This window comes from Rhea americana, unplaced genomic scaffold (assembly GCF_003343005.1).
Source record: "Rhea americana isolate MKP2758 unplaced genomic scaffold, rheAme1 scaffold_15, whole genome shotgun sequence".
NCBI lineage: Eukaryota > Metazoa > Chordata > Aves > Rheiformes > Rheidae > Rhea > Rhea americana.
In genome coordinates, this window is record NW_028185594.1 from 5,358,819 (window position 1) to 5,380,419 (window position 21,601).

General features: G+C 42.2%; 1 protein-coding gene across 1 annotated transcript; it reads left to right on the forward strand.

The window, feature by feature from the left end:
• Positions 1-172: 172 nt before the first annotated feature.
• On the forward strand, positions 173-18,994 carry ORC2 (origin recognition complex subunit 2). The gene is made up of 16 exons (XM_085299443.1): positions 173-408; positions 1,349-1,492; positions 1,804-1,890; positions 4,364-4,453; positions 5,226-5,257; positions 7,177-7,234; positions 8,224-8,417; positions 9,026-9,124; positions 10,793-10,902; positions 12,433-12,565; positions 12,986-13,082; positions 14,762-14,908; positions 15,496-15,667; positions 15,972-16,033; positions 17,070-17,188; positions 17,844-18,994. The coding sequence occupies exons 1-16, from the start codon at positions 318-320 to the stop codon at positions 17,928-17,930; spliced, it is 1,722 nt and encodes a 573-aa protein (XP_085155569.1). The 5' UTR covers positions 173-317; the 3' UTR covers positions 17,931-18,994.
• The last annotated feature ends 2,607 nt before the right edge of the window (positions 18,995-21,601 follow it).

Consider the following 21,601-nt stretch of genomic DNA (forward strand, 5'->3'; position numbering starts at 1 on the left):
GCGAGCTCCCTCTGGCGGGCAGCGGAACTCCCACCCTGTCGTCGTCCCTCCCGCCGGCGGGGCGCAGGGGGAGGGGTCGCGGATTGGCCGAGCCGCAGGTCAGTCAAGGCCCGGCGGCGGCGCTCACTGGCGTAGCGTCGCGCCCGCCCCGCCCCGCGCGCCGGCGGGGTGGGCGGTGGAGTCGGCCGTGTGCGGCACGTGAGCCCGCTTCCTGTGCTGTGGGGCTCGCGGTGAGCGGGGCGGCGGTTACGGCGGTTGGCGCCGCCCCCTGGCGGGGAGCAGGACCGGGCTGACGGGGGTGCTTGCCGGGGCCCGCCATGAGCCAGCCAGCGGGGAGGGGCAGCGCCGCCCTGGAGGTGAGATTCGTGCCCGACGAGGACGTCCTGAAGCACATCGCTGACGACGCAGGTACCGCCGGCTTGGGGCAGCGCGGCTCGCACCTCCCCTGAGGGGGTGSAAGCAGCGCGGGCCTCCTGCAGCGCCTGGGGCGGTTGAGCTCTCTTCTGCCTCGGCGGGTTTTTCTGCTCCTCCCTCCCCCCGGCACAGCGGAGGGGTGACCGCTCCGCCGTGGTAGGTGCCCTCAGCTGGAGGTAGTGTCGAGTGTCTTGATGCCGGGTTCTTAAGCGGAAACGCGTGTGTATAACGGCCTGCGGGAGGAGGAGACGAGCAGCCCTGAAGAGCTAAAAATACACTCACGCACACCGAGTCAGCTCCCAGTGAGGCTCAAAGTGGCTGCTACAGAAAAGCRTTGCTGCAGTTTTCATTGCTTTTAAGGAGTGGAACCTCCAGCTGCAGAGTTGCTCGAAACTTGGTGGTGGTGCAAGACCCATGGCACCCTGATCTGAGTTGGCTGTTGGCCCTGCTTTGAGCACAGGGTCAGACTGGGTGGCCGCCTGAGGTCTGTTCCAAACACAGTTCTTCTCTGAGTTTACTGGCAGCCTCTAGGCCAGAWTTTTTTGACCTGTCCCACTTTCTTAAGGAAGACTCAGGAAATCAAATGCTGTCCCTTTTGCCCACAATTTGACCTGTATATGTGTGAATCATTGTCATTTTTTTGTACCAAACTGGGGAGGCTGGCATGTATTGAAATGAGGAGCTGACCATTGTGGTCAGCCAGTTTTTGCTGTGCTAGGGTTGGGGCAGTTACAGGAGGGAGTAATGGCCCTAGAGTCAGCTGACCACTGTGACACAGACGAGTTATAGATGTTCTTGTAGCAGAATGTGTTTTCTATTTTGTGTTTATTGTGCTTAGCACAACAGGATCTTGGTCTCTAAATGTTGAGCTGCATGCTATTACAACAGAAATAATGTAATAGCAGGTGGTAATAACTTCTGATTGTCATTCTAGGTATTAAAGTTCGGAAGGATAAGACTCAACTGACAGTCAATGCGAAAAAATTTGTGAAAACACTTGAAAACATCTCAGATGATGAAGCTCAGGAGATCCTGGAAGAGAAGTCTTACGTTGCTGTTCTTGGAATATGTGCCCAAGGTATTGGCAGGGAGGAASCTAACACAGCTGTGACTTCAGGAGATTCTCACAGTGTCCAAGCTGTGCAATGTTTATGAAAGTGCTGTTGATGGGGGGAAGGAAGGAGGTGCTGAGGGCTGGCCAGGCCTGGCTGTGCTTCTGGTAGGAAGTAGAGGAGATGACGATGCTTCTAAGATTTTTAATTGTATGTATTTTGTAATATCTATTACATAAAGAGTCCTTTAAGCCCAATAGTAAAGTATTCCATTTCCCTTGGGCTGGGAAAATACCAGTGCTTCTTAAGTAGCTACAAGTAACTTTTGTTTTCACAGATACARTGGGAAATGGCTCAGGTGTAGGTGGTGGTGAAGTTTACTCATTCCAGACTCCAAAACGCTCCGGCAAAATGGCAGAGCTGGGTATGTTTTCTTATTTCTTCATTTACTATTGCTCTGGCTGCTGTTTTCTTGAGTACCCTTGTTAACGTGTTCTGTCACATCAGCGCATTCAGAAGATATGTTTGGGCTATTTCAGTAGCTTCTGTTTGGCTCCAGATCAGTCTTGCCCGGAAACAAAAATCCAGGGTTAGGACATAAAGTCGTGTTGGAGGTTAGAATGCAAACTGGTGTTATTTTGTCCTTGCGTTGCTTAAACAGTTTGATCTGGGGGGTCCTGGTCTTATTTTCTGTATAGTAAGGGCTCCTCACCTTGCTTCTGTGAACATGTATGCAGATAAAAACATTAACAAAAAAGTGGCTTACAACTCCTAGTAAATATTGAAAAACATTAGGTATCAATTTGAACAGAACCATTAATTTACGTACGCAGAAGGAGTTATTCCATGTTCGTGGTGTTAGTGAGATGGGTATGCCTGCCTTACGGACTGGAGCAGTTCTRTCCAGAAGCTTGACTGCTGCATGAAAGGTTCTTTGTTTTGGAAGTAAAAAACTGTTGTGACTTAATCAGTGCATCGTTAACAGTATCTTTTTTAGCAGTATAGAAAGCCCTGTGAGAAACTTGTGCTGAAAGAAATCTTAAATTTAGCAGCAAAATAAAGAGTATAGCTATGCAATACTGGAACAGATCTATGTGTTACACAGGGCAAAATAAAAGTGAACAAGAAAATTATTAGTGACCTAAGCACAGAGGAGACCTGCTGATAGAGTAGAAACTGAATAGCTGCTAAGAAGTTTAACAGTGCCGAACTTTACCCTCCTAGCAAATTGTGTTGAAGATCTAGCCCCTGYAATGCTTTCAGAAACATGTAACTTTTTCAGTCTTCCTTTAATTCAAAAGGGAATGTGATCTGATGAAAGACTGCAAAACTTGTCTTTTTTATTTGTTGGTTTTTTTAGTCTTCCTTTTCCAGTTTGCTTTGTTTTATTGTGGGTTGAATCCTGTTTAATGGAAGACAAATCTGAATGTTTATAGAATAGAAGTTTCTTTGTATAATGGGATTATTTGAAGAGAAAAGAGGTGGTGTGAATTGTTCTGAAGGWTTTAAGTTTGGGTGCTCTGTGTGGTGGGGGGAAGCAAAAGATGAAGCCAGAAGGAAGTAGAGGCTGTGCTGAGAGGATAGCCAGCATATTTGTCTAAAAGCAGGAAACAAGAAAAGGTAGTAATTTCTTAATGCTGGTAGAAGAGTCTGTGTGCGTTTGCCAAAGGATGGTAGAGGATTTGTTTGTGTAACTTTAGAAGGAAATGAGAATAGCTCATTATCAGGCAAAGACAGAGTTGGAAAAAGAGGCAGTTTTAACCGCTTGTGGAAAGAGATTTCTTGTTCCCAGACTGTCTGGGGGTGTGTTTGCTAGGCTAACTGGGAGCTTGGGAGAATAAAGCAGAAAGTGGCACTGCTAGAGAGGGTGGGCTGCTCAGGTTAACACAAGATGCTCAGGCCCTGTTACCACARCATTTCTCCTCGCCTGAAGAGTCTCTGCCCAGCACCACTTGAACTTGATGCAGCCTACAGAAGATGATCCAGAGAAGAGGGATTATTCCTCCTTATAACTGTAAAGAAACTGTGGTTTCCATACCTCTTCACTTCTCTGTATTTCTGCTGTTTCTAGGGAGGTTTGTTTCTTATGCCCTTCTCCACCAGGGTATGTTTCCCTGGTGCTCCTTGCCAGACCAATGACTCAGTTTGACAACTGCTGATCAAAGGTCCTTATCCTTATCTGTACCATAATGATGAACCTTCCTAGCAAGTGGTTGTGAGTCAGTGCACTCCCCTTTCAGAAGACATCCCACAACTGAGCTGCAGTCTGGAAGGCTGTGATTGGGGCTTGGAGATGGCTAAAGAGACGATGGGGTTTGGAGATGGATAAATGATATGGAAACTGATAGATAGGAAGATAACAGATTGCAACTCATCAGAGAAGTGGAGAGAGTAGTTTTCTTGAGGAACTGGTATTAGGCCTTTCATATTCAGATCAGTGTTTCAACTTCAGCTTGTGCTGATACGCAATAGAAAAAGGTGAATTGATTATGAGAGCCCAGCTTCTAAGGGATTAGTGTGTTTGCTGTATCTGCTGCTCCACGGTGTCCAGTTGCATAGTTATAAGGAACTGAGTGGGTGTTACCAAAGATTGCTGTAATTTGAAGACGGATGGAACCCACAGAAGCAAAGCTTTTCTGCCACCACTGCCTGTGGAAGGAATGAATTGAAGCGTTTGGTTTCTGAGCATCTTTTTCAAGTAAGATATTCATCTTTAGGGTTAGAAAAAAAATGGAAGTATCTGGTGCAGTATCTGAACTAGCTGGGAAATGAATATTTGGGTATTCCCAAACAGATAACCCCTGTTTCGGGTATAAGACTCCATGGCCGACTAGCTAGAGCTGGGGGTTTTGTCCCTGATGCATGGAACCTCTTTCCCTTCACCTCATTTTTTACAGCCTCTGAATTAGCCCGGACACCAGGACAGAGTGTGGCTCCTGATCGCACTGAGTGCCCTGAGAAGACTGTCAAATCCCCTCAAAGCAGCAGTAAGTCCTCTGAAGCTTTGGGGAACTGAAGCTGAATGGCTAAGGGTTATCTTCCTGCTTGGGTGGCGGAGCAGGTGCTAGGGTGCCAGCTTCTGTAATGCCTGTGTGTTCTAGTCAGTGTAACTTTGTAGTAAATTGTTTGGTGTGCATGACTTCTGGTTCACCTAGCTGTCTTTCACTATGCTCTGCCAGCCTAGAGAAAAACAGGAACTTCTGTCTCGTCTTTTGTTGCGTCACTTGACTGATTTCCTGTATGTTCAACCCAAATGCTTGCACTTGAGAGAGTTATGAGCTGGGCTCTTGAGTGAGCATCAGATTGGTAAGATTATGTGGGTGTTCGTGTGTAACTTTGTACTTTATTGTGTAGTATTCAAGTACTCACTGCTGTAAGGAGAAATACAGGTGGAAGAAGTCAGTGCAGATCAACCTTATCAAGAGTAACTTACCTTGTGCTTAGAAATGGAGTCTGATGTGCTCATGGACAGAAGAACATTTAGGTCTTTTTTCAGCATCTTCCCTCCTGCTGGTAGCCTCCCACAGAGTTGTGACTAGAACCAAACCTGTTTTCCATGGTGATAGCATTGACTATTCATTGTTGCCTTGCTTATGTGTGGGAAGGTAAGAGCTTGTGCCATAGGACTAATCGGTTAGGGAGCTGATATTCTGAAGCAGTGTGTCTTTGGATAGTGGCTGCCCATTTTCCTAGTGGAGCATCCTGTGCCACTGCTGAAAATACATGATACTCTGAACAACGCTGTTTCTTGTCTTGCAGAACATTTGAATTCAAACAAAGTGCAGCAGAAGGTGAGTGACTCCTTTCTTGTTTTTCTTTTCTCCACTTTCAAAACTTGAACTCACTAGTTATTACTGTACTAGAGAGGAAGGACCTTGAAGAGCCTCACCCACAGTACAGATGTCTCTCTTAATCCAGGCAGGCAGGGAGAAATTCAACCGAGCCACCCCCCAGAGCTACCATCCAGTAGAGTTACGAGATTTAGAGTGAATATGCAAATCAACAGGTTTGAAAGCCTAATTAGCTATCAAAATGAGAAGTATTTACGAGTCCTTTAATATGCAGTTAAACTCAGTTTCCAGTTTCTCGTAAGAGGAAGAAACAGCCTTAATCTTAAGGAGAGCAGTGCTGTTATAACAGAAATTCAACAACTGTGGTGCTATTCAGTTTCTTACTTTAGCATTGGTTTATTTATTAAAAAAAAAAAAAAAAAAAAAGTGATACCTGAGGAGAGATTCTACAGGTTGATATCTTCTTTAGAGATGGTACAGAGTGCAGAGAGGTACAGCTCAGACCTGCTAGTTGTGGTGGCTATGAACAAAGTGCTGTGAAACAGTTGGCTTTCTAAAGTAGTGTAGCATCATAGTAGAAGCATGTGCAAAGTTTCTCCAGTGTGAGGCTCTAGTGTGAGAAAGAYGCATAAGACATACTGTTTTGGAGTGCCATATTTGTCTCTTGATGAGACAGGATTAAGGAAGATTATTTAGATTATCTGTTTATTATTTAGATTAATTATTGCAAACATGATCTGGTATCTGGGTCAGACAGCGCTTTACATGTATAATGAAGACATGACGCTATGTCTTAGTGAGCTCAGGCAACTCAGGTTCATTTTTCTCTGCTCATTCTGGGCTTAGTATTTCCAATGATCTGCTGTCATTTTGGTAGTTGTTTTTATACTGGACCTCCAAGTGACTTTGGATAGACTATGTTATATAGATCATAGAATCGCAGAACGGGTAAGGTTGGAAGGGACCTCTGGAAAGCATCTAGTCCAACCTCCCTGCTCAAGCAGGGTCACCTAGAGCATATTAGACAGGGTTGCATCCAGGGTTTTGAATATCTCCAGAGAAGGAGACTCCACAACCTCTCTGTGCAACTTGTTCCAGGGCTCTGTCACTCTCACAGTGAAGAAATTCCCCCCTCACATTCAGGTGCAACTTCTGTGGTTCAGTTTTTGCGCATTGCCTCTTGTCCTGTCACACGGGACAACTGAAAAGAGTTTRKCCCYRTCCSCYTGACACCCTCCCTTCAGGTACTTATASACATTGATAAGATCCCCCCTCAGTCTTCTCTTCTCCAGGCTAAAGAGGCCCAGCTCTTGTAGCTATTCCTCATAGGGCAGATGCTGCAGCCCTCTGATCATCCTTCTAACCCTACACTGGACTCTTTCCAGTAGCTCCATGTCTCTCTCGTGCTGGGGAGCCCGGAACTGGATGCAGTACTCAAGATGAGGCTCCACCAGGGCTGAGTAGAGGGGCAGGATCACCTCCCTCGACCTGCTGGCAACACTCTTCCTCATGCAGCCAGCCTAGGATACCATTGACCCCTTCCTGGCTACAAGGGCACATTGCTGGCTGATAGTCAACTTGTCATCCACCAGCACYCCCAGGTCCTTCTCTCTAGTTTGTCATTGCTTTGATTTGACACATCCCGAGGAATCAGCAGCTTGGTGGGAAATTAAGCAGTTTTTCACCCTCTTGCTCAGGGCTTTTAGTTGAAAGGATGAAGCCCTTTTTGCAACCTGCTTCTGCCCCCATAGTTATAGATGACAAAAAATAATTCTCCTGACTTATTGCTGCTGCTCTCAGGTTCTGTGGGCTGAAATAGATTGAAATTGAAATCTGTTTCTACCCTTTGCTTGGCACAGGGCTGCTTTTGGGAGGCATGTTGACTTTTTGCTAACACATGGGAATTTTTTCTGTTACAGAGTAAAAAGAATGAATTTGTGTCCACCACACCTTACAGACTCAGGAGGAGGCTAGCAGGTAAAGATCTATCTTGGTAGTCAACTCCCGCTGTCACTGGTGAGTTGTGTTCAGAGAAAAGTGTTTCTCCTCCTTGTAAGCTTCTGCTTGACTCTGATTTCTTCATCCTACAGAAACTATAGAAATGTCCCTAAGGAAGTTTATTTTTACTGGCTCATTGCTCAAGATATGTAGACTTTTTCCCCTGCAAAAGTTACTGTTTAGGAAAGGGGTGGAGGTGGTAGAAGGACTGGATTACTAAACTTCAGTGACATGATCAGAAGAGGCAAAACTGTGAATAATTTGACATATGTTGACACTTCAGTGTAGTATAGCCCTTAGCCTTTAGGGTCTGTACTCTTCTTCAAGCTGCAGTCTAGGAGTGAAGGCTATAGAGTTAAGATGGATCGGCACAATTACTTGAACCCAGTCAAGTTTTAAAACTTTTTACTGATGGCTGTGATATTCTTGGTAAATTATTTCCGAAGACTGACTGGCTATATGTGTTCAGAATTAATGTAGAGGGGAGTTCTGTGTCTGATATTTCATGTTCTATTTCTTATTTTGTGTTGTGAGAGCAAGATTGAGCCGGATTTTGTCTATGCTCTTCAATCAGCATTAACAGAGATCTTTTACAAAACCTTTTCTCAGTGTGTGACACAGACAGCATACAGCTTGCAGGACTGGCATTTTGGAAAACTGTTGTAGACGTACTAGGAAAAACAAGGAATTTTGTGGTCCTTTATTAGTCACTTTTCAGGGTAGAATTGTATTTCTCAGTTGGTATCAATGGGCAGAGCTTTACTAAGCAAGAATTTGAATTCAAAAACGGGAAAGAAATGGCTATGTGTGTTTGCAGTCTGCCTAAGTATTGTCTTTTCTCTTAAATAGGTTTAAGAATCATATGCTTGGAAAACCTCTAGAAAACATATGTGGGAGGGAGGGAYTGTGCAAAATGTGTTCTGGGTAAGAAGTCATTGGTAGCTCTTAATCTTAAATTTGTTCTCTAGCTCCAGACACTCATTTAGAAAGTGAAAGTGAATATTCTGCTTCCTGCTCGGAGGAGGAGGAGGAGGAGGAAGAGGAGGAACAGAAAGAAGCGAACACTGTTGTATCAGGCCGAAAAACCCCTGCAAAAACTAAGACTGCATCTACACCTCTTCTCAAAAAAACCTTATCCAAAAAAATGAAGGATGACAAGATGGTGAGTGTGCAGAAATTGCACTTCTGAGCTAGCAAGAGTGAAGGGACACATAGTGATAGTAAGGTGTCAGTGGCCAGGCCTAAATATGAGGAAGAACTACCAGACTTGTTTCAAACCAGACCAGCTGGATTAGCTTTTGCTGTGCTTCCAAGCAATCCTCTTTGTACCCTCACAGCGTGTGAGCCTGTGAGCTAACGCAGTCTGTATCTTCAGCAGCTGCAGGAGAAGCTCTAAGATGTCTGTGAGGCAGGAGTCATTGTACTGATGAATGATGAAGAAATTGACTCTTACTGCACCAGAAGAACTACACCTTACCTTCTGTTTCAATGTTTACTTTTGTGTCAGACTTCCTTCAGTGTGAGGGATCCCCACACCCTCTAGAACTGTAGCCTTATTCTGTTCTCTTGGAAACTCTTCCCTCTTCTCTCCAGCAGAGAACCATCTGACTGGGTTGGCTTTGGCAGAAGGTTACTATAGAAGCCGTTTTTGCAAATAACTTCTGGCTTTCTATTCAGCCTTATTCTGTATCTCTTATTTGTCGTCTTTAGATGTGCTTCTGAGTACAGAGGTACAGGGGAGAGTGGCTGACCTTGCTGTCACTTTTGCAGAGCAACCTGGTGGAGGAATACTTTGAAGCGCACAGTAGTTCCAAAGTGCTCACCTCGGACCGAACCCTGCAGAAACTGCAGAGAAGAAGGCTAAATCAGGTACGCTTCATGGTGAACCAAACTACTGTCAGAGCTTTTGGTTTCATGGATATAGGTTTCCCCCTCTGAAACTTCCCGATGTTGCTATTTTCAGTTTATCTTTGCTGAAGACATTTTTGTTGGTAACTCTGGGTTAGGCAGGGAGTGGGGGATATTTTAAGCATCATGTTTCCTACTGCCACCCCTGAGCAAGGACAATGAGAGTGGGCTGTTGCCCAGTTGTTAGTGCCTGAGACAGTAGGGAAAATGCAGAGACAAAGCACTGCTAGAGTAGRTAGCTGAAAGCTGCAATTGTCAAAACAGGCTTGTTAAAGCTGTCTTTTGGAGGAAAAGAGGGAGAAACAGAGTTGTAGAGCCCTGCATTTAAAATTAACAACAAATCACCATCTTTATAAATGAAATGGGCAGGTGGATTACAAGCTATCTTGATTGTATTAGGTGAATATGTGTATGGGAGRTGGAGATATCCCTTTTCATCTGTGAATTATTGGGTAAAGCCCCATGCAGCTTGGGACAGCTGTAAATGTTGTCACCTGCTTTGTGAAATGCACTTTGTCCCACTCTAGTTCCTAGGACGCAGGAACTGTCTAATTGCAATGGCTGACTTGCTGGACTGTGTTTTTCCATATGGCGCTTTCAAAGCTAGTTCCAAGACAGTGGTTGCACCATAGAGAGCCAGGTACACAGGGGCTGGTACCAAGGAAACTAGTGTAAAATACATGTAGTGTCCTCTTGTCTATTACTTCTTTTGTACCCTTCTGTGTTTTGAAAGACAGTATGTATACAGGTTGCCTGATGTCTGCTGTTGTCTGGAATTACTACGTAGAGAAACATCTGGATTCCTAACAAGTTTTTGCACAACAGCTCTGGAGGAAAATTAAGGCTCTCAGTATTAAATCTACTACTGGCATCAGTGAAGCTGAAGACTTGGCAGTTCTGTCTCTCAATGCTTTATGTTTGTTTGAAACATTGCAGCTGCCTTTTGCATTCTTTCCAGAGTAAACTGTCTTCTGCAGGGGAATAGAAAGCAAAGCTGCATCTGTCATGCCGCAGTGCTGTTTAAATATCAACATTTCCAGTACATCTTAAAGCTGAATTAATCCTTTGATTTTTGATGATTTTGAAGTAACACTTTCTCTACATTTATCTTTTGGCTGCAAATGATTTTCTTTCTCCTGTATTTGTATTTCTCTTCAAAGATGATGTCCATGAGCATTCTCTTGTAGTGATAAACATATGAACTATTGCTAAGCATGTTGATTTGAACCCTTGCTCTTTTGGACTGGGTTGTGGTCTTGGTGTCTTCCTGGTAGAGTGCTTGGTACTGTGAAAGCTCTGAATGTCTCTGTTGTTTCAGGAGTAGTGTTCCCGGGCTCAACAGGAAGAGATAAAATATGGTGTAATACTGGCACAAATCTTGATTCTAGTCCTAGTCTGGCTGCTWTTTCCCATATGAAGTTTGCTTACTGTTTGCTTTGTTTCTTCGTAAGTAAAACTGCTTAGAGTTCTCACAGGGGTCTTCACAGGGAAACATGAGTGCACCATCAGTGAAAACCGTTCTGATCCCTAGCTAGAAAGTATACTAAAAGAGTATTTGTGAGGACTCCAGGTATCTGTCCTATCTTTCTAAACTTTGAAAACTGTCTTATTATCTCTTTCTCAATACAGGAAACACTGCGCGACCTCTTGAAAAAAGCTCCCCTTGCCTTTGCTGCTGAAATCAAAGAGCTGAACCAACAGCATGAGTCTCTGTTTTCCAAGTGGATGCTGCAGTTACAGTAAGTACTCAGTGAGAATCACTGAAGAAGCCAAGTAAACAGACACTGCCAGTAAACTTCCCCTCATACCAACARTAATTCTGTGGATGAGTTAAGGAATGATCTTTTCCTTAATTTAGTGATCATGTTTAAAGTTAGGTGTCATTAATTTAGTACAGTGTTTCCTGTAGACCAGATTATATCTGACTGACTCCTTGAACTGAATGCCTGAAGTGAAATGAGGTTGCATTCTGCCTGGTTTGTTTGTCTGTGCCTCTGTAAACCAAGCTAGAGTGCATTCACAAGAGAGAGAACTTCAAGGATGAGAAAAGTGCTGTTTGTGTAGAAACAGTTTTGCTTACAGTAGTAYGGTTGATGATGGTTAATCTGCCACTGTTTTCTTCAATATGTAGCCGTCCCCAGTGATGTGGCAGTAGCGTTGACTTTGAGTGTCTATGGTACTTAACGATCTAGGCAAATGGAAATCTTAATGCTGTTGGAAACCTTAGCAGCATAAATTTTGTCTGAGTTTGTGTGTATGTTAGAGGGAAGGATCAAAATACTCTTCTAGGAAATTAAATAGTGAAATAGAATAGAGCTGTGAGACTCTGAAATGCCTTAGAGAAGACAGGGCACCAGCTTTGAAGTTAAGTTTCAAGGCAGGAGCAGATGTTGATGAGCAGAAAGCCCCTCGCAAGCTTTGCAAGGGAGTGGAGTGCAAAGAGGAATTTGTGCTCTGTGGGGAGTGATGGAGCATATGAAAAAGATGGTAACTTTGAAAGACTTGCTGGGGGAGGAGTTCTCTGTGACTCAATGACCTGGGAAAATAGCCAGAGATGTATGTGGCAGGATAAAAGGGACAAATCCAGAGATGATACTGAAGTCAGCGACATGTCACCTTGTCCAGTTCTGGTTGTTGGAGTGGCCTGATAGTCTTTCTGGTCAAGATGGTGCTTTTTCACTCCTCTGAAGGAAACAAAGGTTTGTGATTTGCTACCACACTCTGTTGTGTTTTTCTGCTTCTTTCTCAATGGGGCAATCAGAATAAGCAGGAAGTATGMGAATAGTGGCATTTTGCTTTGAAGCCTTGCCTGTAGATCAGAGTAGAAACCCACCTTACAAGTGTATAACACACTTGCTTTTTTCTTGTATTTGCTGTAACCCATGGTAAATATTCAATATAATCACATGGTGAAGGGGGAAATTCAAATATTATTCTAGTCATAATTGTTTGAAGATGTAGCTCTATCTGCAGTCTTACAGAATTCTTGGACAATACCGTTTTGTTCCATAGACATTTTGTTAAATTGCAGGCTTCCTGCCTGCCAGAACACTACTTTTGCTAGGATGCTACATTTCTGATTCCTTGCAGCTGACSTTTTTTGTCAGCAGTGAGTTTAAGGTAAGCCTGAAGTTGAAGATTTCCCTAGAAAGGTGAAATTTTAAGAGGCAAGATTGAATTGGATCATTTTGCTTAATGAAAATGGGAATGCATGAACCTAAGAGGGACAGTACACTTTTGATTTAATGTATTTGCTCACTTTTCTGCAGCTTGGGTTTCAATATCATGCTCTATGGACTGGGCTCAAAGCGGGATTTGCTGGAAAAGTTTCGTACCTCTGTGCTCCGGGATTCTGTTCACCTTGTGGTTAATGGATACTTCCCCAGCATCACTGTGAGATCAGTAAGTGTGGCGAAAGCTCGTGGGTTTTTCTAATCTTCCTGTGTTGTAAGTACCCCCAAAAAGTCTTTCAATACAAATTCTAAGGAAAGCTGCCTGCAGCCTATAGCTAACAGACTCTTGAATGAAGAGTAGTTCCCATCTTTTTTAAGAGTTTAAAGAAGTTAGCCCATGCATTTTCCGGGAAGTTTTGATTCCAGTGTTAATATATACTCATCAGTCTAAAGTCTTATTTTATGCCATGTTTTGAAGAAGGGTAGTAATTTTAGGCTTATGTTGAATGGTTTTCAAGATTTGATGGTAAAAATCAGATCATCTTCCTCATGACAGTCAAAGGCTAAGTTTCAGATTTTCTGCAATAGGTCGATCAGTGCCGGAGCCCTTTGAAAGAAACAATGATGACTCTGCAGTTTTCTATTCCAGATTTTGAACTCCATCACAGAGGAAGTACTGGAGCATATTGGGACATTCCGTAGCCCCCTTGACCAACTTGAATTCATCATGAAAAGGTTTAAAGAAGGTAAAATAACTGACCTTGTATATTAAAATGGTTGACTCAACTTACTGTTAGGAAAGCCTGGACGTGTTCTTACCTCACAGCTTTCATACAGATGGTTACAACCTCTTAGTCTGTTGTACCCAATGTATTTGTTGTCTTGAAGTTTCTGATGCTTCTTACATATATTCCTCCTGTATATATKTTATATGTGCTCCCAGCTATTACCCCTGTCAGTGTTTCACCCATGAAGTTTTCTAGAAATTGAAGGAGGAGAGCTTGAGCATTCTAACAGGAGAGAGGCTCCTTATCCCTTCAGCAAACTAAAATGCTCATCTCTTGCATTCAACACAGTGCCTTTGTGCCTTACATATTCAGTGTTTCTATAGTCAGATGTTTCTTGGTGGAAGGCAGGATAGATAAACTCCTGACATATGAGGGAAAGCGGCTCTTAGTGGCTGCTTGAGGACCTGATGAATGTCACTGAAATAAACAGGATGAAGAACTTGCAAACAATTTGGAATGGCAGTTGCTGACAGATGCCAAGTCCTTTGAGCTGYGCTGTGAAATCCTGGCCTGGGAGTCTTTCCATAAATTTCAGTATATGCTGGGCCAAGGCTTAAGTGAACACGGTTTAGTAGAACAGTAATTTAAGTTTAATATATGCAAAATTCCAACATTAAGATGAAATAAAGGAGGGCAATGTTGAACAGGCAGGTTAGAAGTGGATTCAAAATTAAGCGATAACCACCATACAGAATGCTTGCTGAATTCTCTGTGTGTAGGTTGTACTGCTTGTGTGTTGTGTGTATGTACACAAATTGCCTTGGGAATCTTAATTGCACGGGGGATTGTGTTCAAGAGTTTACACTCCATTTTCTCCATCATTATCTTTTGTGTATTTCTGATGGGAGTAAGTGGAAAAGGCTGATTAATGATGGTCTCCACTTGAATCTACATAAATCAGTCTCATGTGTACTGCACTATAGCTGATCTGACTGGGAGTCTGTGGAACCTTCAGTTTCCATTGGTAGCCAAATATGTATTTGCTTTCTGAGGGGAAAAAAAACAACAAACAAAAAACTGGCTACTCTTACAGAATTATCTCAGGGCTCAGAAAGCTCTTCCCTGGGTATAACTAAGAGCAACAATAAGCTAAGTAAGCACTTATAATGTCTACTGTTTGTGTTATTCATGCTAAAAGTCTTTTTGGCTTCCTCTGAGGGCTCAGTGGAAAAATTTCTAATGAAGTCAGTATACCTTGGATCCAGTCTTGAATAGAAAGTGTGTTTTCAGTGTGGGAGGAGAAGTTGAAGGATCCTAGTCAAGTACCTCAAAAGCAGCTGAACAAACTGTGCTTAGACTTTTCTCCTAAAATACAGTTGATAGAACTTGAATCTCAGGACTAAAAGCCATAGCTGACAGGGCAATTCCTTGGTAAAGCACTGAGCAAGTGAAAATTGGATTATAAGAGAAAAGCTTGAGCTGCAGAAAGAAGAGTAGTTGTGATGAGAGCTGCAGTACAGTGAATTGAGAGAAAGCCTGTCAGTAAGCTGTATAAGGAAAGTCATTTGATATTGGAATGATGAAAATGGAGGTGAACCTGATGAAATAGACTTGTCCTAGGCTGCACTGGGAGTGGGAAACCACTCCCAGTGCAGTTCCTTTGATCTATTTTTTTTTTTCGTTTTCCAACCTTGCAGATTCCTCTTTAGAGCTCTATGTCCTCATTCATAACCTGGACAGCCAGATGTTGAGAGGAGAAAGAAGTCAGCAGATCCTTGCACAGTTATCTTCTCTGCCTAGCATTTACCTCATTGCCTCTATCGATCACATCAATGCTCCTCTGAGTGGGTACCCTTTGCCCTGATGTTCTCTGTAGCAAAAAGAGAAGTATCTGCATTCTACTCTGGTGCTGTTGAGCATGATTCACAAGTATTACACTTGATATATAAAGTAGACCTGGTGATATGTGTCTGGCTGAAGCAGCTGGAAGCCATGATTAGAAAAAGGCCCTGTTGAGCCAAAAGTGTACAAAGACACTAAAAAAAAGGAATGGACTCTAGGCTTCTAGCAGTCATTGATTTTGGAGACTTTCTGAAATGGAAATTGGATGTTATATCTGTTATTGCATCTGAACTATTTGGTTTCTCACCCATTTAATGTTATTTAACCTATTTGCACACTGCAGATGCTGGCATGATTTACAGCATATCAGTGAAGCTAGTACAAAAAGGAGATGTGCAAATGCTTTGTTGCAGAAAATTTGTCTGACTTGACCTGCAAGTGCTTGGGTGAATGTACTGTAAATTTCCACAAGAATATTTACTTTCTTCAGACCCTACAGTAGAACCAAGTAAATTTTAATATTGCTTATTTAATGCCTGAAGCTAAATCTCCCAATTCTGTTTGCTTTTGCTTTCCTCTCTCTGTCTAGTGTGGGATCAGGCAAAGCAAAGCCTCTACAACTGGCTTTGGTATGAAACAACCACATTTAGTCCTTATGTGGAAGAAACCTCCTACGAGAACTCGCTTTTAGTACAGCAGTCTGGATCTTTGGCTTTGAGCTCCTTAACACACGTCCTGCGCAGTCTCACTCCCAATGCCAGGTAAGATACTATTATACTTCATAGCAGCACCTTGTGAGTCTCCAGTCCTTGCTGGATTACTCTGGTTCTGTGTTAGCTCTCAAGCACATACATAGCAGGAGGCAAGCACTGTCATCTGAAAACAGTTCTTCAGATAAAGACAATGTGACCTGAGTTCTAAGTAATTGATTACTTTAAAGGAGCAGAGTTTGGATAGCAGGCCTTACAGAGTCAGTAGCATGTACAAAGTCCTTTCATGAGGGAAAACTCAGTATTTTCTAATGGGCCTTTTTCTCTTGATTTCCCCTCTCTACCTCCCACTTAGGGGGATATTCAGATTGCTTGCACAGTACCAGCTGGAAAACAAGGACAACCCATCTTACCCAGGTACATAAGCACCTTTTCTTGTCTGCTTGGGGTGGCATCACTGCCAACTCAGTCACACTGGACACTAGCTTTTGTTATCCAGGTTTCATGGCTGAGTGGTTACATCCAGCAACGGAAGTGTTGTAACTACTGGCTTAATGAGACTCAGTGGGCATAGACTGTCTTCTAGTGGTGCTACATCTGCCTCTAACAGGAACTAGCTGATTCCTCTCTTACTGTTGTCTGCTTCGATATTTAGTTGTGACTGATATCCTTTGTGGGGGAATGTGGAGTTACAAAATTAAAATAAAGGAAGAATTTTAATTTGCACAACTCTAGCACTTAAAAGGATCAGGGAAACACAGAAACATCTGTTCCCATGCTGCTCCTATTTAAATGTTTTCTGGTCTGCATTCTAGGATACATGCAGACTATTCAATCACTGTCTCTAACAGCTGTTGTGGGTGACATGAGCAGCATTTAATCATAAAGACGGAAGTAAAATAGAGGGGTTGGAAATTAAGAGAGAATCACCATGTTGAGAAGTGTGTTTGAAGTGCCATTAAACTTTCTATTAGGCAAATAGAGTGATGGGAACTTTAATCTACTCTTCTACATGAATTTCTGAAATACTAGCTTAGCTGTCTGCTTGCAATGAGAAGTGATGTCGTTGTATCCATTGTGGTTTAAACTAAAGCAAGATTTGTAGATAGAGGTCGTTCTTAGATGTGGAAAGCTGTTAGGGTCTGTAAGCGCTCCAGACCTCAACAAAGTTTTGTGTGTCCTTGAAATAAGGCTGCAGTGCCTGGGCATGAAGAGCTGTTCAGAACTTTGTTTTGAATCTGTGATCAACTGAAATGCAATAGTTTTTCTATATCTCATATAAGAGATTTTTCTAAATCTATGTTCTCTCATATACTACTGAATACTTGTCAGACAACGCTTGCCTGGTGCAAGGGGTGGAAGAAGATGGTCTCTGAACAGTGCTGGGAGGCAGCAGTGAATCTTCAGAATCTGACCACTTCAACTTCTTGTCCTCACCCTTTTCTATCTTTAGGGCTCTCTTTCCAAGACTTCTACCAGCAGTGTCGGGAGGCATTCCTCGTGAACAGTGACCTAACACTGAGGGCACAGCTGACAGAATTCAGGGACCACAAGCTCATCCGGACCAAGCGGGTGAGTTGCAGGAAGAAGATAATTCTGGAGATGCAGCTATCTTGAACAAAAAGCTACTTGCTTGCTACTAAGTATCACTGAGACATGAGTCTGCAGCTCTGCATGAGACTTTATTGCTTGAAGTACCTGGGCACTAGCAGAGGGCTGAAATTCTATTATGGCAGCTCCTTTTATGCCTCCAGTCTGTGAACTTTCTTTGCATGAATAGGAGGCTGTGAAAAGTCCAGTGTGGTTTGGTTTCCTAGCAGCCTACAGGACTTTGTGGAACATAGCTTCCTGAAGCGCTTGAGAAGTGGCAGGCTCTGGAGCGTATCAGTCTGCTTCCTCTAGTTATCTGTATTTGCAGGATTGAAGAGTGCAGGCTAGTGCTAATAATGAGGCAGTATACCAGTACTAAATCTGGTAAAACAGTGTTGAGGAACTGTGTAGCAGCAGAATAGCATAGCTCACCAGAAGCTTTGACTCTTCCCTATGCTTGTGCATTTCCAGCATTGCTCTAGTGAAATATTCCTGATCTTAGCATTGTAGTCCTTCTGAATGCTGGCTAGCTCTCCACCCACACTGCAAACAAATGTCAGTGTTGCAGTGCTATCTAGTGGCTTGTGCTGCAGCTTCCACCAGTGTTAACAGAATGTGTATGTGTGTCTGTTCTCAGGGACCTGATGGTGTGGAATACTTATTAATTCCTGTAGATGACAGTACCTTGACTGACTTCTTAGAGAAAGAAGATGAAGATGTATAACGTCTCTCTGTTCCCAAAGCATCTATGGCAACTGCTTTCAAGGGCTGCTGGAGAGGGACCTATACTCAGATCTCTCTCCCTCCAACCCCAAAGCTGCTGGACTGCTTACTGAAATGTAATTATTTTTTCATGGTCATTGTTCAGCTACTTCAGATAGTTCAGAACAATGATTTCTGTAAGCAGGGCATCTCTTGCTCTGTAGTTAGATTTGTCTGCTTTGTCTGTTAGCTCAGATGAGGCCTTCTTCATATCTATGCAGCCAACCTTACAGTCAAGAAAATTCAGTAAAATTGTGCCATCTGCTCATTGCCTCACTGGACATGAGGGTTTTGCTGGAGGAGTTCACCTGGGAAGTGCAAACCACTAGACGGTCAGAGCTTTATTTTGTATTAGTGATGCAACTTTTCATGGCTGAGTGCTTTCCAGTACTCTCGGTACCAATTAGACAAGACTGGATTCCAGCGTATGAAGAAGTCAAGATTTACAGTGCCTGTCTTGACTGCACAAGGAAAGGAGACTAGCAGTAGGTGTGGGATATTGTGGGTAACTTATTAAATTCTGGTAATAGAACTGAAAGTCTTTCCCCAAACCCATATCCTTTTAAGGAGAACACAGAAGACATAGGTAATAGAAATTGTGATGGGCTTGAATCATTGCCTCTGGGTGAGAGTGAGAGGATCCATTTTGTTTTATCTGCTTCCCAACTTGATATCCAGGACTGTAAAGAGGCTGTGGAGTTATTTGTTTATTTTTAAAAAGCTTGCTTGCATACATGTATTTTTTTACATCAGGAATGTCCTCTGATCCTGGAGGAGGCCTTAAATAACAGTTATAAGCACTCCCTTTTGGTAGCCCTTAGAGGCTGGGAGACTGCTGAAGTTTCACAGCTTTTCTTCACTGTGTTTCTCAGGTATGGGAGTAAGCCCTACAGTTCCATCAACTGTAGTCTGCCAGCCAGACTTCAGGGACACTTGAACTCTGTGTGTCTGATATTTGGTAGCTGTGTTACAGCTCAATGTTGTAATAGCTTAAATCAATCAAATAAAGTACTTTATTAATTTTCATTAGCTTGTGTTGTCTTCCACAAATCTTTTATTTTGTAGGAAGACAGTCTTCTGGCAGTTGTGTGAATGTGAAAGCCTCACTTTCACAATTACTACATTATGTCAAAAGTCTGCAAATCTTCATTCAGTGCACAGATGATTTCAAACTAACTAGCAGAAATATTTTATACTGTTTCTTCTAAGGTATGAAAATTAAAAATAGTTTGCCTGACTTTTAGTACTAATATATAGCTTTTGAAAAGAACCAAAACATTACATGTAATAATACTGCTACCTGTATTCTCAGTGTTACCTGACCTATCCTTCACTGACAGAAGCAGCAGGACAGAGCCTGACTTTTGTTTGTGTTGAAAACACAAAGTATCTGCTTATTTCACTATTGATTTGATTCTTCAAATATAAGACCTAATTAGCTTTGCTGGAGGGTCTGGTGAGAAAAAGTGGTACATGCCAGCAACCGTCTCAGCAGCATCCTCTGGTTTTCTGCCCTAAAACATATTCCAACTAACATTCTCTTTGATGGCACTTGCATTTGTGTTTTGGAGGCTGCAAATTCAGAACTTTACAAAATGCAACAGATGCTCCCTAGCACTGTTTATGCTACTCGCAGAGCCATTAAAACCCATCTAGGCATGAGGGGTCAAGGCATTGTGTCTTACCCAAATTCTCTAAGTTAGGTGCAGAGTTAAGTAAGTACCAGTGTCTGCCTATAGAAGAGATGTGTTGTTGGAGAAACTTAAGTGTCATAGATAAGAAGCAGCCACTTCCTAYTTTGCAATCCTGTGACTCTCTCTGGAGTTTCTGTAAAACTCAAGATTTAATTTATGTTTGGAATACATATGGAAGACACTGCCTAATGTGTTTATAGGTAGTGATGGCATTGTACATTTCAGTGTAATTATATAATTATATCATGATGTGATATGTGTCTATCTAGATGTGAAATTTATTGAACAAAGAGCTGTAGTGATCCTGACTTTTTTTTTTTTTTTTTTTTAAGCAAACACTTCTGGCAGACTATGAAATACCCAAGCAGGCCAAGAACAGGGCTGCAGGAGTTATTACACATTTGCTAACAGAAGGTTAACTTTGAAACACTTTTTGGCTGTTGATGACTGTGATGCAATCTTGCAGGCTCAAGAAAATTACTGTGAATTAATTCCTGCGGATTTTGTGTTAAAATATTTCAGCTTGATTTTGTGCTGTTTCTGGATGTCTGTCCCATCTATGCATTAATTTTCTCTTGAATTCTATGTATGTACTAAGGATACTAGCTCTTTGGTATAAATCCTGTAGCATTTCAGTGTCTTCTACAGCAATACAGTACTGCTGGATTTGAGGAGATCAGTTCCACAGTCCTTTACTGGAGCAAGAAGAAATTTCTTATCCTTCTGAACTCCACCTTTGCCATTCTTGTTTTTCAGCTTACTTAGAGGTATTCATGGTATTGATAATTCTGGAGTTACCTCTTTCCAGTTAAACACAAATGGGATAAGACATGCACACTTACAGTTAAAGCATCATCTGCATTATAATGTCTCAGAATTGATATCTTTTTTTTGTCTACTAGAAAAATTACACCATAAAYACTGATTCAGGCTGAGGTAACACTGTCTACTACTACAAAGGTTGCCCGAAGAGAATATTTAATTACACGATACAATTAATTTAAACAACATTGAACAAAGGGCCAAGGTAACGTGTAAAAGAGGAGGCTTAAATGCTTTAACAGTGTGATTAAGTTGTATTAAAGTACGAATTGTGGTGATAAGATTTTAGTCACAGAATCACATCAAAGGGATGTGAAAGGAGACACTGCCTACAAAGCACCCTCAATGCCCCAGTGCAGTGCAAAGTGCACAGTGTCTTCCAGGCATTTCACTAGGGCAGTGCTCTTAATAACATTTATGCTGGAGAAGGCTGTCTTTAGTTACCCTTTTTTAGCCAAGGGAAAGAGGGAGATGGAGAAGTTATGGGGAAAGATCTAAGTCTGGGGAAATATTACCTGGAATCCTAATGATTTTAGCCACTGCAACTAAATCTGCCTGAAGTCCTGAGACAAAGCCCTAAGTTAGATTTGCATAGGACTCTTAACACACTGAGTTGCTGTGTGCAGTGTGGTAAAGACTTTTTGTTAAATGAGCCGGTTTCATTAACTAAACTTAAGGATGATATTGCCAAGATCTTTACAGATTTGCAATAGAAATATGTTTAGTTTGTTTTAATATTCTGATGTGCACATATCTAGAGACTGTAAGATATGCAACTGGTAGATTTTTCCTTTTTAAAAATTAACTTGATATAAAACCTAGGCATTATTGATGGTGGAGATGAAACTTATTCAGTTTTATAATCCTGTAATTAAAGAAGCMATAGGTCTGTAAACTCTTTTTAAAAGGAAATAACAAAGGCATATTAAATTCATCTTATGTATGATTAAGGAAATGAGTTATAATCTTCCAAATCTTTTTTAATAGGGAATCACACTATTAAAAAGCCTTAAAGTTACCTTAATGGTAGATTTTGCAATTAAACACTAGTACCAAACACCTGAATTATGTTCTGTGCACTTTGTTATGTTCCCTAATAAAACTGGTAATGCAAATC